General features: G+C 37.4%; 1 protein-coding gene and 1 pseudogene across 3 annotated transcripts in view; both read left to right on the top strand.

The window, feature by feature from the left end:
- Positions 1–16530, top strand: part of PTPN2 (protein tyrosine phosphatase non-receptor type 2) — a 66556-nt gene that overhangs the window by 35011 nt on the left and 15015 nt on the right. For both annotated transcript variants that reach the window (XM_081150030.1, XM_081150029.1), the window contains exons 4-6: positions 3403–3501; positions 7087–7224; positions 14239–14448. In XM_081150030.1, coding sequence (XP_081006156.1) covers positions 3403–3501; positions 7087–7224; positions 14239–14448 — 447 coding nt within the window. The remainder of the gene's footprint in view (positions 1–3402; positions 3502–7086; positions 7225–14238; positions 14449–16530) is intronic.
- Positions 14541–16154, top strand: LOC308562790 (acyl-coenzyme A synthetase ACSM3, mitochondrial pseudogene; annotated as a pseudogene). The gene is made up of 2 exons: positions 14541–14563; positions 14669–16154. The product of its transcript is annotated as an acyl-coenzyme A synthetase ACSM3, mitochondrial pseudogene (transcript).

Here is a 16530-nt window from a genome sequence, read left to right as displayed (position 1 = left end):
TCTTTGTCTCTTGTTATGGCCTTTATTTTATTTTATTTTATTTTATTTTATTTTATTTTATTTTATTTTATTTTATTTTATTATTTTATTTTATTTTATTTATTTTATTTAATATTTTATTTTATTTTATTTTTTTATTTTATTTTATTTTATTTTTAATATATCTTTATTGATTTCAGAGAGAGGAAAGGAGAGGGAGAGAGAGAGATAGAAACATCAATGATGAGAGAGTCGTCATTGATCGGTTGCCTCCTGCATGCCCCCGACTGGGGATGGAGCCGCAACCCGGGCATGTGCCCTGACCGGGAATCAAACCCCAGTCGTCTGGATCCTAGGTCAACGCTCAACCGCTGAGCCACGCCCAGCCGGGCCTGTTATGGCCTTTGTTTTAAAGTCTATTTTGTCTGATACTAAGTATTGGTATCCCTGCTTTTTTATCTTTCATTTTCATGAAATGTCTTTTTCCATCTCTTTATATTCAATCTGTGTTTGTCTTTTAATCTGAAGTGGGTCTGCCTATTTATTTATTTATTTACTGTTACTCCTCATCTGGCAACCATCAAAATGTTCTCTAGATCTATGAGTCTGTTTCTGTTCTGCTTGTTCATTTATTTTGGTTTTTAGATTCAGTTGTTGATAGATATGTATTTATTTCCATTTTATTCTTCATATTTTTTTATCTTTTTTTTTCTTCTTCTTCTTCTTAAAGAAGACCCTTTAACATTCATATAATACTGATTTGGTGGTGATCAACTCTTTCTGTGTTTTTTGTCTGTGAACCTCTATCTGTCCTTCAATTCCAAATGATAGCTTTGTTGGGTAGAGTAATCTTGGTTGTAGGTCCTTGCTTTTCATCACTTTGAATATTTCTTGCCAATCTCTTCTGGTCTGCAAAGTTTCTGTTGAGAAATTAGCTGACAGTCTTATGGGAGCTCCCTTATAGGTGACTAACTGCTTTCTCTTGCTGCTTTTAAGATTTTTTGTCTTTAACCTTTGGTGTTTTAATTATGATGTGTCTTGGTGTGGGTCTCTTTGTGTTGATCTTGTTTGGGACTCTCTGGGCTTCCTGAATGTGTATGTCTGTTTCCTTTATCAGGTTAGGGAAGTTTTCTGTCATATTTTCAAGTAGGTTTTTAATTTATTGCTCTCTCTTTTCTCCTGGCACCTATCCGAAAGGCTCCATACACTGTCCTCATTTGGGGGGTGTTCTTTTTTCTTTTTGCTGTTCTTATTGTGTGTTTTTTCCCTTCAGTCCTCACCCCAGGACACACCTATTGACTTCAGAGAGAGGGGAAGGGAGAGAGAGAAACATTGGTTGGTTGCCTTCCCCTGTGTGCCCCGACTGGGGATTGAACCCACAACATAGGTATGCGCTCTGACCAGGAATCGAACATGGAACGTTTTGGTGTATGGGACGATGTTCCAACCAACTGAGCCACACTGGCCAGGGCTGATTTGGTGTTTTTTTGCCTGTGTTCCAAATCGCTGATTTGATTTTCGGCTTCATGTACTCTACTGTTGATTCTCTATAAATTATTCTTCATTTCAGCTAGTGTATCCTTAATTTCTGACTGGTCCTTTTTTATGCTGTTGATATTCTCACTAAATTCATTGAGCATCCTAATAACCAGTGTTTTGATCTCTGTATCTCATACGTTGCTTGTCTCCATTTTGTTTAGTTCTATTTCTGGAGTTTTATTTTGTTCTTTCATTTGGGACGTGTTTCTTTGTCTCCTCATTTTGGCAGCCTCCCCGTGTTTGTTTCTATATATTAGAGTTGCCACATCTCCCAGGCTTAGTAGAGTGGCCTGATGTAGTAGGTGTTCTGTAGGGTTCAGTGGCACAGCCTCCCCAATCACCCAAGCCCAGCCCTTGAGGTGCACCCTCCATGTGGGCTGTGTACACCTTCCTCTTATAGTTTTGGCCTGATTGCTGTTGGCACATCAATGGGAGGGATTTGCCCCCCAGGCCAATCAGCTGCTAGGACTGGCTGTGAACCACTGACCACTGACCTATGACCACCATAGAGGATCAGCTGTGCAGGGGCCCACCTCACAGAGCAGGACTTACTTCAATGCCCACTATGTCTCTGCCCCTTGAGTGTGTCGTTTGTGGAGGTGGTTGGGTGGTGGTGCTTCACTGTGGTCTTAAGCTATCCACTGGGCACACTGGCTCTGGGGCTTTCCGGGAGGTGCAGGCCGAGGTCAGCCACTGCCTGTGTTCTGCCTGGGGCCACCCACCATGAACTACAAAAGGACCTGTAGATGGTTGCTACTTGTGCTGGGCTTGGAGGTGCCCAGGTGAGGCCAAGCTGCAAACCAAGGCCATCTGCTGTAGTGCCGGGCCTGGGGACACGCTGCTTTCAGTCTGGTACCATTTGAATCACCTTGTGAGGCTGAAGCTCCAGGCTGCCCTGGCCCCAGTGTCCTTACTCTGCCTCTCACTCACCACTCTACCACCCTGCTCTATGAGGTGAATGCATGCTGAGTTACTTTAGGTACATTAAAACCTCATTTATTTTAACTTTCAGTTATTTAAAATTAGTCATAATTTGGGCATGGCCTTTCATCTCTTATTTGCCCTTTCTTCTGCCCTATGCTACCATTAAACACAATGTGAAGATAATTGGAAGTACATAATATGGTTTGATTCCCCCCCCCATGACAGTATTGTAATATGTTGCCCCTTTTAAGTCTGCTATTGAGGTCACACATGCTGTAGTTTTGTAGATGAACAGTTTTATAGTGGTTTGGGTACTTTGAAATATCTGCTTTTTCTGGAAATATTTTTGTAGTTAACTTGGGTTAGTTGGCTGGCCTAGCTAGTGATGGCACAGACTCCCTCTTTTGCTGGACTCCTGATCTGTGGGCAGCTGCCCCTGTCTTTCTGCTGTGGAAACTGAAAGACAGAAATTCCTTTTACCTACCTCCTTTGCAGCTAGAACATGAGCAATCAGATATTCTCACCTATGATTTTGACTCTGGTTTGCTTGTAGGTTATGTGTGAATGCTACAGACACCTTTGTATGGCAGTGCCAGCAAAGCAAGGTGATAGACATGACTATATCAGGAACATTGTTCCAGGCTCACTCTTCTTTGGGCAGAATCTTGCATTGACATTTGTTCCTAGCCAAGCCTGGTTCTCTAGTCCTCAACTCTGAAAGTGACCTGATAGCCTGAAACATTCTTTTTCTGCCTAAGTGAATAAAAGTCAGTTTTGATCATTTATAACTAATAATCCTGACTAGTACAGACATATTTCTTAATTCAAGTAGATTTAAAGTGTTAATTTACCAATTATGATCCAATACATTGTTCTCAAACCAGAAGGTTTGAAGGAGTTTTCCTTTAGCCTTACTCTATCACCTTTCTCTTACCTACTTTTTCTTTGCTGTTCTTATAGGGTCCACTTCCTAACACAGGCTGTCATTTCTGGCTCATGGTTTGGCAGCAAAAGACGAAAGCAGTTGTCATGCTAAACCGGGTTGTAGAGAAAGAATCGGTGAGTAATACTTATTATTTACAACTTACTGTACTGCTTGTGATCATTCGCTTATAAATGTTTTCATATTTCTTTGGGGACATTCTGTCATTCATAACTTTTGTCCTTGAATTGCTAAAGGCTCGTAGTCAGGGTGTTTCTGCCCAAAAAAACTAATGTGTCCTTTTCCTTTCTCAGCTTAAATATTTAAGTAGCAATTGTGACCATTACCCTCAAAGAAATAAATATAATGGAACAAATACGAACTAGTAGCATACATAGAACTTTCAAACACCTAGGCTTTATTAGAATCTTCACAATTTATTATCAAAATCTTGAAAATTTTATAAAAGATTAAAGTAACAGGATTTTAAAAATCTTTATAAATTATTAACTCTTAGGTCATGAGATAGTAAGTAGGAAATTTTTGAAATTTGAAGTGCAATCTAAACACAATACTAGTTAGTAGTATAACTTTAGTTAAGTCTTTTAACTTCTGCAGCTTTAGATTGATTTTCTGTCAAACCAGCAAATTGGAAAGTATTATCTTTAAGGTCTCTTCCAGACTTAAGATGGTCGACTATTCCACTTCAGATTCCTGATTCTTTTTTTTTTTTTAAATATATCTTTATTGATTTCAGAGAGAGGAAAGGAGAGGGAGAGAGAGAGATAGAAACATCGATGAGAGAGTCATTGATCGAGCCCGCAATCCAGGCATGTGCCCTAACCGGGAATCGAACCTCGATCACCTGGATCCTAGGTCGACACTCAACCGCTGAGCCATGCCCGGCCAGGCCAGATTCCTGATTCTTACTGTTATCTAAATTTATAGTTGCTGGTTTTCTATGGTGGTGAAAATTTTTCTAATTTATTTCTAATCTGAAGTGGCATTGACATACCAAAATGTCCAAAAGTCATTTACAGTGGGTTTTCATGGTTTCCAATGTGATTTAAAAATTAAGTGATGGTGACATTGTCAGTTTGAACAGTTTGAGCAACATTGCAAACTAGATGATTTATTAGTTTTATCTCTCACTTCTGTGTATTATTACTCTATTAATAGGATAAGATTGCCACCAGAAATTGGAGATCATATTTATGGTGGTTGGATCTAGATACTTTAATAAGATTCAGGTTTAATTATTGGGGGATAATTACTTCATAGGTGGTGTAGTGTTATTTTATCAAGAGGCCTATAATGTCTGATTATCTTTCTTTCTATGATGTTAGCAGTCATTATTGTTCAGTCCTTAGTTCCTTAGTTAGGGGTTACAAAAGAGTGATATTTCAATTTTATCATTCCTTCTTGAGTTTATTTGGAAATACTTCTTTTAAAAAATTTCCCATTCTAGTTACTTGACCACTTTTATATAGAAAAAGCAGTTTTTAAAACAGAGTTGATTCCCTAGTGTCCTCAACAGATGACCAATTAGGGTTTTTTTGGTGTGAGGGAGGGGCAGTATCAATTATTATGAACTCATAGATTTAAAAACATTTGATTCATTTCACTTTGTTGGCTAGCAGGAATCTCTTCAAGTTTGGTCCTAAGTCCTTTTAACACAAACCTAAGAGTCCTTACTGCCTTCTTGCTCATCTTAAACTCTTCTTCATAGAATCAGGCATTTCTTTAAGGAGCCTTACTACTGCGTTGGTCATTGTTTTTAAAGCTTTTCAGTGAATAGAGCTGGAGAAAAATTTGTTTGTGTGTTAAGATAACATTACCTCAAGAATTCATACTGATATTTCCAATTCAAATTTAGGACTCTGGGGGTTGGCTTAACACTTTCTACTATATATTTGTTACCTTCTTTTGTTCCATAAATCCTGGTTCTCAAAAGATACTAGGGATGTAGAATATCATATAATGATTCATTTACTTTGTCCCAAATTACACACAAAGATTATTCTTAAAAACAGTATCAACTTCATCACCAAAATAATTACTGAAAAAAATTTAAAAGTTTTTGTTTTCCCCATTTTCTTTCTGTTTGTTTGGTTTTTTTTACTTGTATTTTACCTACATTGCCAGAGTATATAGCATACCAGAGTCTCTCTCATATCCCTTTTAAAATCTTAGTTCTACATGTAAGTGTGTATTTAATACTCATCACCAGTCTTTGTTGATGTCTCTCCAGTTCTGTCTATAGTCCTTCTCTGGTGAATACTAAGGAAGGACTCATGGGCATTAAAGTCCCTGATTTCTTACATGTTGATGACAGTTTAGCTGCTGACTTAATGCTTAAAAGTCAGTTTCGCAGGACATAAAATCCTTGTGTTACATTTGCTTTTCTTTGAGCAACTTAAATATATTACTCCGTTTCTTTCTGGCATTACAAATTACTGTCAAAGTCAAATGGAAATCTTATTTCTTTTCCTTTATAAGTCACTTTTATTTTTAACCTAGGTTACCCAAAGGATTTTTGTTTTCAAATTCTATTATTTTTACCCAAGTATGTCTTAGTGTTGGTCATTCTGGGTCATTTTCTCCAGGTACATAGTGTATTCTTTCAATATGTGTTTTGAAACATTTTTCCCCCCTTTTTAAGAAAAATTTATTTAATCACACTTTTAGTATTTGTTGTTCCTTTGCTTGTTTTGGTGTTCTTTGGGCCCTTCTATTATACATATGTTAGATTTTCTTTGCCTATTTTTATATTTATCACAATGTCTAATTCTATTTATCACTCTCTTCATTTCTTTCTTCTTTTTTCTTTTAAATTTTCTCCTTTTCCTCTTTCCTCTTAAAATATGATCTATTCTGTTTGTTCATGCCTCTGTTCCTTTTAGTTGAAATAGTCTTATTTTCTTTCTTTTAATATATCTTTACTGATTTAGGAGAGAGAAAGGGAGACGGAGAGAGAGAGATAGAAACATCAATGATGAGAGTCATTGATCATTTGCCTCCTGCACGCCCCCCACTGTGCCCTGACAGGGAATGAATCATGATCTCCTGGATCATAGGTTGATGCTCAAGCACTGAGCCGTGCCAGCCGGGCTAGTCTTATTTTCTAAAATGATGTGGTCTATTAATGAAATGACTCTATCTAACCTTGTCTCAGTCTACTGGCTTCATAATTTGGCTTTTGGGAAGATGCTTTTATTGTCACACACTGAATTCCATATTAGTAGTTCTGTCAAAATGCAACAGCTCTAGGTAAAAGGGGCTTAACTTCTGATTCTCTTCCCTGACTTAATTTTAGTAAATAAATATGCAGTGTTATTTCTAGATATGTAGCATTTAGTAGTAGATTATTGTTTGAATATAAGAGTCTTGCAAGTGTTTGATACTTTTGGAAACAAAATGAATTCCAGTATGATGTTAAATTATAGGTTATCATGCTTTAGAAATGACAAATTCATTTCTATTTTATGAACATGATATCTGTTTATGGCTTTTAGTGTATAAGTTATAGGGACATTTTACAAACTTGCCCTTATAAAATGCCCATCCGATTAAAATAGACATCAAATATTATGTGACTATTCTTAGATTTGGGTAGTTGAAAAAAATAGCATTTATGTATGTGGGTTCCCCTCCCCCCCCAACTTTTTATTGTTTTATCGTGTATGTATACTAAAAATATATATACATATTCTTAAATTTAGGTTAAATGTGCTCAGTACTGGCCAACAAAAGACGACCGGGAGATGCTGTTTAAAGAAACAGGATTCAGTGTGAAGTTCTTGTCAGAAGATGTGAAGTCATATTATACAGTACATCTACTGCAAGTAGAAAATATCAATGTAAGACTTTTCATGCCCCAAAGATTGGATTTTATAGGAAGATTTAAAGAATTATTCTTCATTAGATTTTTTAAAAAAATTATAGTTGACACACAGTATTATATTAGTTTCAGGTATTGTTTGTTATTAGGTTTGACGTTTGGAGCAGCACATACATTTTGATCATACTACTTCCCTTTATGGACTGTTGTTGAGATCAAATGAAGATGTGTATGCAAAACACCCGATGAAGAATAGGAACCCAATAAACAACAGCTCCCGGTACTTGCCAATGTGCAGAGTAGCAAGCTATTTAAGAAAATAACTTACTGGAATGTTATTAATTCAAGTGATTCACCACACAGAAATTTGTCATTATTGAATTGGGAGAAATGGTGAGATAAATTGAGCATGTGGTCTCAAGAATATATACTTGGATTTTTTTTCAGAAATATAAGAATTGTTCCTTGGTACTTGGTTGACTTACATGTAAATAGTGGATTGTGAGCCTGCTGTTGTCAAGCTGAGAATCAAGACCTTTCTCCTCTTTTTGCACTTACTTCTTTTGCCTTCTTTGTGTTATAATTAGAATAACTAGAAAATACGAAGTGAGAGTGATTCTGAAATGCAATTAGAAACTAAGAAAACTAGAAAATAGGAAAATGTTTGCCTGCCATAAAATGACTTTAAGAATGTATCTAGTCTATAACGTGAGATACTGTTTTAGTTAAACCATTAAGTAGATTTATTTATTAACATGATTATTAACAAAAAAAGCTTTACAGAGAACAGAAGGGATGTTCATAAAATTACTTTTTAGATACGTAGAAATACATTTTATGGTTGATCCCTTGGAACACTTCTGTTTTTATTGCATACTGTAAGCACAGGTGCATACTATGTGCTTAAGCCTCAGATCCAGTTTCCCATGACATCCAAAACTAATCTTATTCTGTGATCTCTTTAGGTCATCTAAGAAAGCTCAGGGTTGGGAATTATAAGGCTTAGACTTATTTTTAAATTTCCCTTACTGTATTTATTCTGCACCAGCTATTTATTTCATTTACATATGTCTTGAGCTTCATTGAGATATATCAACAGCTATTTGATACTGGATTGTACAGTGCTATTCCCAGAAACAGAACTGCATTTCCATAAACTTCTCATGGTTCTCTGAGTCATCTTCTCTTGGTATTTATCCCAGGTACCTCATCTGCTTATGGCATTAAAATGAAGAAGAGCATAGATGTTTTTCCCTGTTTCTGAAACCTAATTGAAAATTGATTATATCTCAAATAATTAGAATGACTTTTGTACTTTGTATTTTGTTTATCAGTTTGCAAAGCACTTTCATACATATATCATTTGACCCACAGTCTTCCTCGATTGTGGATAGAGTAAATATTCTTAATATCCTTGTATTTTATACTTAAAAAAAAACAAAACCCAAAACAACTATAATCCATTAGGTTAAAATTCATTTGGATTTTTTTTCTCCCATAAATAGATTACTCAGTTAATATGTGACAGACCAGAACTCAAATCTAGATCTCCTAACTTCTAATGACATGGGGTTAAGTCTTTTGAAAAAGATGCTAATTGTTGTAAAGGAAGATTATTGGTTATAAAGCATCTTTCTGAATTTGAGGTCACCGTGTGAGCTGGTTAACCACTATGTTTTCGTTGCTAGGGACTGGATTCAGTCTATCATAATTAAATAGCAACAATTTGTTTATATTCTATTTTACGATCTTTAGTAAGAAATAGGAATGTTAGAAGAATAAAGTAGCATTTCAGTATGAGAGGTAGAATTGCATTTGGTTAAATATTTAGACTCTGGAACCAGATTGCCTGAGTATAAGCCCCAGTTCACTGCTCCTGGTTGTGTGATTGGTCTCATTACTTAACCTCTGTGCGTCAGCTTTCTCATCTACAAAATGAGGTTATTGATGTACCTATCTCATGGGGTTGTTAAGGATCAAGTGAGGTAATACTATAACAGTGTCTAAGACTCAGTGCAGGATCCACAGTTATTAGCTTTAGTTGTCTATATCTGTTTCCTTTGTAATATTAATGAATTGGAAAGGACTGCAGGAGCAAGGGCAATTGAAAAGAACAAGTTGAGGGAGAAAGAAAGAACAAAGGAGCTAGAGGTGATGAGGTAGGGGAGTGATAGCAAACCTCATCTGCAGATCTTTGTTGAGATTGCTGAGCTTCAGAGAACCTGTTGGCTTCTAAAGAAGTCTGGCTTGTATCTATTATCAGACCCAGGGCCAAAGCTGTCTGTGCACGCCCTGCTCTTTTACAGACCTCTTGTCTAATGGAGCAGTAAAGCTACATACCAGCAGTTTTTTCCAGAATCTTGATTAGAGCTAAGAGTTTGAACTTTTGCCCCTGAATGAAGAGATTCCATCTCTGCTTTTAAAGTGGCCCTGTGGCTTAAGCTATAAAGATAGTTTTGAGGGCCTTTTAAAATATAAGGTCATCAAGAGTACTTATTTGTCTCTTAGGTTTTTCTCTTTAGTTGCCCTTCACTATTTTCCATAATATTGTTGGCCAGCTTTATGTTTATCAAGTTCCAGGAATACTATTGTAATGCCGATGGCTGGCCTTCTATTTCTCTGTTCATGTAGATTTGCCCAAAACAGATGAGTGCCTAAGTATTATGATGTGTAGCTGAGATTTGAGTCAAAATAGCTTAAAGGTTTATCCCACCTGGAATTTCCTCCTCTTCTCTGCCTATTAATAGCTTCAAGCACTATCACTTGTGCCCCATTCCTTACTTAGGTCTTAATATACCTGTGATGCATTTATTTCTAACAACCACAAACTTTTCTCCATAATTTAAACTTTACCATTTTACTGGCTTGCCCACTACTTCTGTATGTGTGTTATATATTTTGACCCCATGTTTCAAAGTTTTCAGCTCTCCATGGGCATGGTCCTTATCTGTCACCTTTCAACTCCTCTCTGCCATTGAACTGAGTACATTGTTAACCATACTACACCTGAGTGTTTACTCTCAAACACAGGTGTGATCCTTTCACCGTGCTCTAAAAACCTCTCGTGGGCAGTGCAGAAGTCTATGACCCAGCCCAGCCTAGTCCTTGCCTACTTGTCTACTTCATCTCCTCAGGCACTCAGGATTTGTTCTTGCTAAAAGACTTATACTCCTCACACAGGTTTTTCCTTGGGGGCTCATGCCTCTGCATATTGCTTTTTTCTTTGCTTAGAATGAAAACCCCATGCCTAACTATTCCTGTCACTCTCTCCTTCAGATCTGGTGAGTTCTATTAATTTTTCAAAATAAATCAAAGTAACTATTTAACATGGACAATATAGTGCTCCTGGCAAAAATAATGAGAGACTGAACTAAGGCAATGACAATGAGGGTACAGATTTGCTATATTAAATCAGTATTTAGGAGATAGAGTTAACAAACTTTGCTACTCTTCAGGTGCAGAGGAAATATTAAGTGAAGAGATTGAAAGTGTGGAGAGTTTTACAGTTGACTGGAGCTTGTTAGGGGCTACAATAAAGGCAATTAGTGAGTATAATAGTTTCAGAAATAGTATTTGTTAAGCATTTATCATGTGCAAGCGTATGTTAGGTACTTTGCATTCATTATTTATTTCTCACAATAGACTTCTAAGGTAAGTACTATTTTTAACACCATTTATAGATGATGAAATTTGGGCTTAAGTACATCTTGGAATCATAATCTTGGTACCTTCTATGTGTGTTAAAAGTGTAAAAATAATTAGGCCTGGAACCATAGAGCTGTATAGATTTTTTTATATTAATTAGAAGATACATAATCTTACATATATTGATGATAGAAATAATAATTAACTTGAGTGGCTTCAGATGGCATACACTTAAATTGCCATTGCCATGAGCCTGTCAGCGTCCCATTGTCTTAAACCTACTCAGTTCATAAATTATCTTTCTGGCCTCCATATACAGGGTGGGGCAGAAGTAGATTTACAGTTGTGAGTACTTGAAACAGAGTTTATTCTTGTATGATTTATTAATTATTGTATTATTTTCCATACAAACAACTGTAAACCTACTTTTACCCTACCCTGTATGATTTTGATATCCTTACTCAAAGACTTTAAATTTAGAATTCTCCTTCAAAAAATGTAACTGAGATTTTTGCCTTAAAAGGAACAGTAAACCACTGGCATTTTTATGTAGAGTGTGGTATACATAATGCAACATTTTACAGAGAAAACTTGGCAGGCGTGTAAGGAGCAACTAGAGCAGGGGACAGCTATGCAGTTGTGGGGGCAAACCAGGTGTGTGTGGGTGTGAGATGCAGCAGTGGGAAAGGGATGGGAGGGACCAACTTGTACCACCGAAGGAAAACTGGTGTGACTTGGTGACTTAGGAGAAGGAAAGGATGCTTCACAGTTTTGAAATAAGGAGTTTGTCAGATATTCTAAAGTCTAAATGTAGAGCTTGTTTGGAATAAGGATTGCTTTTTTTGCTGTATGTGGTCTTTTGGGATTTATATGGTTTTGTGAGCTGTGTTTTTGAATCTTTTTTTCAGTAGGATTAAGTAATAAAAAAGTTTGTTAGTCTAATCTGGTAGGAGAAGAAAAAGACTGATCTTCAAGAATCTATTAGTGGAGAAGACCGTGTTATACAGATAGTTGTGAGCATTTCTGGGAACTGGCTTTGAGTATCTCAAACAGCATGACCTTAATTTGAAAAAACAACAAGGGACCACTAGTCTTGAGCCAAAATCATACAAGCAGAGAACAAGCAAGCAGTTGTTCAGGACTGTGAGGTAACCACATAGGTTTTGAGCCAGGAGGTGATGCAATAATTGAGCGCACGCGCACTTAGGAACACTGGGCCACACCCTATGGAGCACAGCTCTTATGAAAGCAAAGTCCTGGGGCCACCCCTCTCCCCTCCCCAAGACCTGGGAGATCCAGCAGGTTCATACTGTACCTGGTTTAGGCTCACATGGACCAAGTCTGGCTCTGCTGTGCATGGTCAGCATGGCTTGGTGGCTGATGATCACAGCAGGCAGTTGTCACGTTGTTACCTCTCCATCTGTGATTTTGTAAAAACCTTCTTAATTTGGAATGTTTTAAATATCTTTCTTTAATACAGTAAATTTAATTCTCTTTTTTACATACAGTAAGATACAGTCTTTTTGGTGTACAGTTCTGAATTTTAACAATGTATTCAGTTTCGTGTAACACCCCCCCATCAAGATACAGAACAGTTCTAGCACCACCAACATCCTTCCCCAAAATGTTCTCATGCTGCCTGTGTACAGTCAGGCCTACCCCCCACTCCCAGCTCCTCACAGCCACTAAGCTGCTTCTATTCCTATAATTTTGCCCTTTCCAAACTGTCATATATAAGTGGAATCATACAGTATGTATCTTTTAGAGTCTGGCTTCTTTTAATTCCCATAAATTTGGAAATGTTTTGATGTCTGGTAACCACAGTAATCATTTTTATTAGTAATAGGGAAATCTACTGCCCCAGTATATTGAGACCCTGTGGAATCATGGTGTATTTGGAATTATGAAAGCTGGATATTAAAAAAAAATTGGTCACTAAAACTATGTAATTAAACTTTTTAAAAAAATATGTCTTTATTAATCTCAGAGTGAGGAAGGAAGAGGGAGAGAGAGAGAGAAACATCAGTGATGAGTCATTGATCGGCTGCCTCCTGTATGCCCCCTACTGGAGATTGAGACTGCAACCCAGGCATGTGCCCTGACCAAGAATCAAACCTCAATCTGGATCATAGGTCGACGCTCAACCACCGAGCCACACCGGCCGGGCTATATAATTAAACTTTTTAAAATATATTTTTAAAATTTCTACACTGTTGTATCAGTTTCGCACCTGATGTAACTTAGTCTAGGACTTAGGACTCTCAATTTTTACTGAAAAGGGAAATTTTATGTTTTTTAAGTGAAAGCTGGCTTTAGTTTTGAAAATTTGTATTGAAAGCAGGATGCTGTAATAATAATGTTTAGCGGCTAAGCATTAAAAATATTGTGGCTTTTTATGTTGCTTCTATGGCTTCTCCTTCCAAAAAAGTTTTATAATAAAACTGAAAAATTGTGCAAAGACATGTTAGAGGATTATTGCTTTGTTTACAGAAATGAAAAGTATAAGGCACATAAGTGCTCCTTGGGGCAAAAGGCAATTGGCAGAAGCTAAGGAACATTTTCATAATGAGTTGGTCAGAAATATAAGATCATCAGGAATATCCAGGAAGTGATAGTGAATGCCAGGCAGGCTTTAAGAGACAGGAAACATTTAGCATGTTGGTAAACCATTTTAGCATATCAGCAAAGGCATATAAACAGTTTTAGAACTGGAAGTTATTACCCTGGGGGAAAGCAGCAATTAGAAGAGCAGTTTCAATTAAAAATGTGAAGGTTGCTTTTGAAAATTAATTCTTGAGTTGGTCTTCTATGCCTCTGTGGCAGAATCTAAGTGGTGATTCATAGACTGGAGAAGGTTATATCTAAAAAGTTTTTGGAATTCTTAAAAGGGAAACCATTAAAGAACGTAAAATCATACTGGTAGAAATTTTGAAAAATAGGAAGAAAAGAATCCACTTATCATCTATGAATTAAAGAAAATGATTCACAACACATATCATTCAGGTTAGTGTTTAAGAACCTGAATGGTGCATCAGACTGCTTCTTCAAATTCTGGCTCTGCCATTTTCTACATGTGTACCTTGGATATATAACTTAACCTCTTGGCTCAGTTTTCTCATCTGGAAAATGGTTTTTAATAGGATTGTTGTATGATCAATGCATGAAAAGCTTAGAACATACCTGCAAAATTATGTTAGCTATTATTAATATATTCTAAAGAAAATCTCTCCAAACTTGTGTAATTGGTGATCAGAAACCACAGGAAAAATCACAGTACAAAAAGTTCATAGGATTAAAAGCATTACACAAACACATAGTCTTTCTGAAGTAGTTTTTTAAAAGAAAAAAAATTAGAACTAACTTTTCCCCCTTGATTTTTACCTTTTAGAATGGTGAAACCAGAACAATATCTCACTTTCATTATACTACCTGGCCAGATTTTGGAGTCCCTGAATCACCAGCTTCATTTCTCAATTTTTTATTTAAAGTGAGAGAATCTGGTTCCTTGAATCCTGAGCATGGGCCTGCAGTGATCCACTGTAGTGCAGGCATTGGGCGGTCAGGCACCTTTTCTCTAGTAGATACCTGTCTTGTTCTGGTAAGTGCTTCTTATGATCTTATTTTAGGCTTGTTTATTTTTGTATTGTTTTCATTGGCAGAAGTAAGCTCTAATGTCAGCATCCTAGAACTATGTTTTTCAAACTTAAACTTCTGCCCTTTTTTGGAAAAACCTAAAAATCTCATTTACACTCTTTCAGTTGTACTTTTAGGGTATAAGAACAGTTGAGTCTTAACAATCAAAAACTGGATTGGGGCAGGTGGCCTTCCCACCTCCCTCCAAGGCTGATACCTCTTGCTCGCCCTGGGCCAATACCTTTTCTGGCCCATACAGGTCGTCACTGTACTCATGAGCCCGCTGTAGGCCTCCTCCATGCACTTGCACTTGTTCATGTTGCAGATGCAGTTTTAATTCCAGGAACCACTCAGCTGATCCCGAAAGACATCCTCTATAGACCAGTCTTCAAAAATGAAGTGCATTATTACCAACGAAGTTGTAGCCTCAGCAGTAGATGCTGTGGCATCTAAATGTGAAAACCTGCACTCCAAGCTAATTGTGTCTCAGCACCCCAGAGAGGGATGGGGGGATCCCAAGTAGATGATGAAACATGCCACTGACAACCACACCTGTGTGGAGACAAAACACAGTAAGATAATGGCCATTTATTTCACCAGCGGGATGACCAGATCTCCTAAAATGACTGCACATACCCACAGCAGTTTCAGTTTAGGATTGTCTGTAAACAGAAGGTTCTGGCTGGATTTGACACCTTGGAATGTGATGTGGAATACCTCTCACACAGGCTGGGCAAAGTCTGCATGGAGCCGCGTGTTTCCTCCATGGATCCAGGGAGCATGTGTATTTCCACATCGTTTGCTGCTGTTTGAGCCAGCTTTCATCTTGCAGATTCTCACCAAGTTTCCCATCACAGACTTCTGTTCAGTGCCAACTGCATACCAAATGCTTCTACAGAATGATACGACCAGCTATAAATTCAAAAGTTTAAAACACTGTGTGAGTGCTGGGGAGCCCATCGGCCCTGAAGTGACTGAGCAGTGAAGCACAGGGCTGGACATCTGCAAAGGATGTGGACAGATGGAAATGGTGCTAATCTGTGGGAATTTTAAGGGTATGAAAATTAAGCCTGGCTCAATGGGAAAGCCTTCTGCTTTTGATGTTAAGATTTTAGATGCAAATGGCAGTGTTCTACCTCCTGGACAAGAAGGAGATTTTGACCTTCAAGTTCTACCTAACCTACCATTTGGTGTTTTCACTCATTATGTAGATAATCCTACAAAAACAGCTTCAACTCTACCAGGTAACTTCTACATCACCGGGAACAGAGGCCATGTAGATGAAGATGGATATTTCTGGTTTGTTGCAAGATCGGATGATGTCATATTATTCTCTAGTTACCGAATTGGACCATTTGAGGTGGTGTCCTGGCTGAGCTCCCCATGGTGGCAGAGTCGGCTGTGGTCAGTGCCCAGACCCCATCAGAGGAGAGGTAGTAAAGGCTGAACCCCAATTACGAGTCACAGGGCCAAGAACCACTAAAAAAGGAAATTCAGGAGCATGAAAAAAACTACACAGCACCTTACAAATATCCTAGGAAGGTAGAATTTGTTCAAGAGCTGCCAAAGACTATCAGTGGGGAGATAAAAAGAAATGAACTGAGGAAGAAAGAATGGGAAGCTAAGCCCATTCCATTAATTATCACAGCATCCATAAAACAAAGACTGTAGAAACCACAAGATTATGAAGAAGTGATAAAAATGTGATAGTATGCTTAAAAACTATTGATTTAAAATATCTTGTGGTTATAACATCAGAGGCTGAATTTTGAAATAATAAATTCCTCTGCAAAAAAAAACTGGATTGGTACATCAAAGTGAACTTTGCTACATTTAAAACTCCAATGTCAATTCTGTTAATGGTGAATATTAAAACTGAATCATATTTGGGCCCGTTCCCTGCCAAACGTAATTTCAACAACTTTTTTCTTTTTCAGTTGCGGGGGGAGGAGTATGGTGGTTATAATAGCAGATCAGTAGTCCAGGGCTGGTGCAGTGGCTCACTAGTGTCACTGTGGATCTGGGTTCTTTCTGTCTTCCTCCTTCA

This window comes from Miniopterus schreibersii (genome assembly GCF_964146895.1).
Source record: "Miniopterus schreibersii genome assembly, chromosome: 10".
NCBI classification, from domain to species: Eukaryota; Metazoa; Chordata; class Mammalia; order Chiroptera; family Miniopteridae; genus Miniopterus; species Miniopterus schreibersii.
This window is presented reverse-complemented; position numbering and strand designations above follow the sequence as displayed.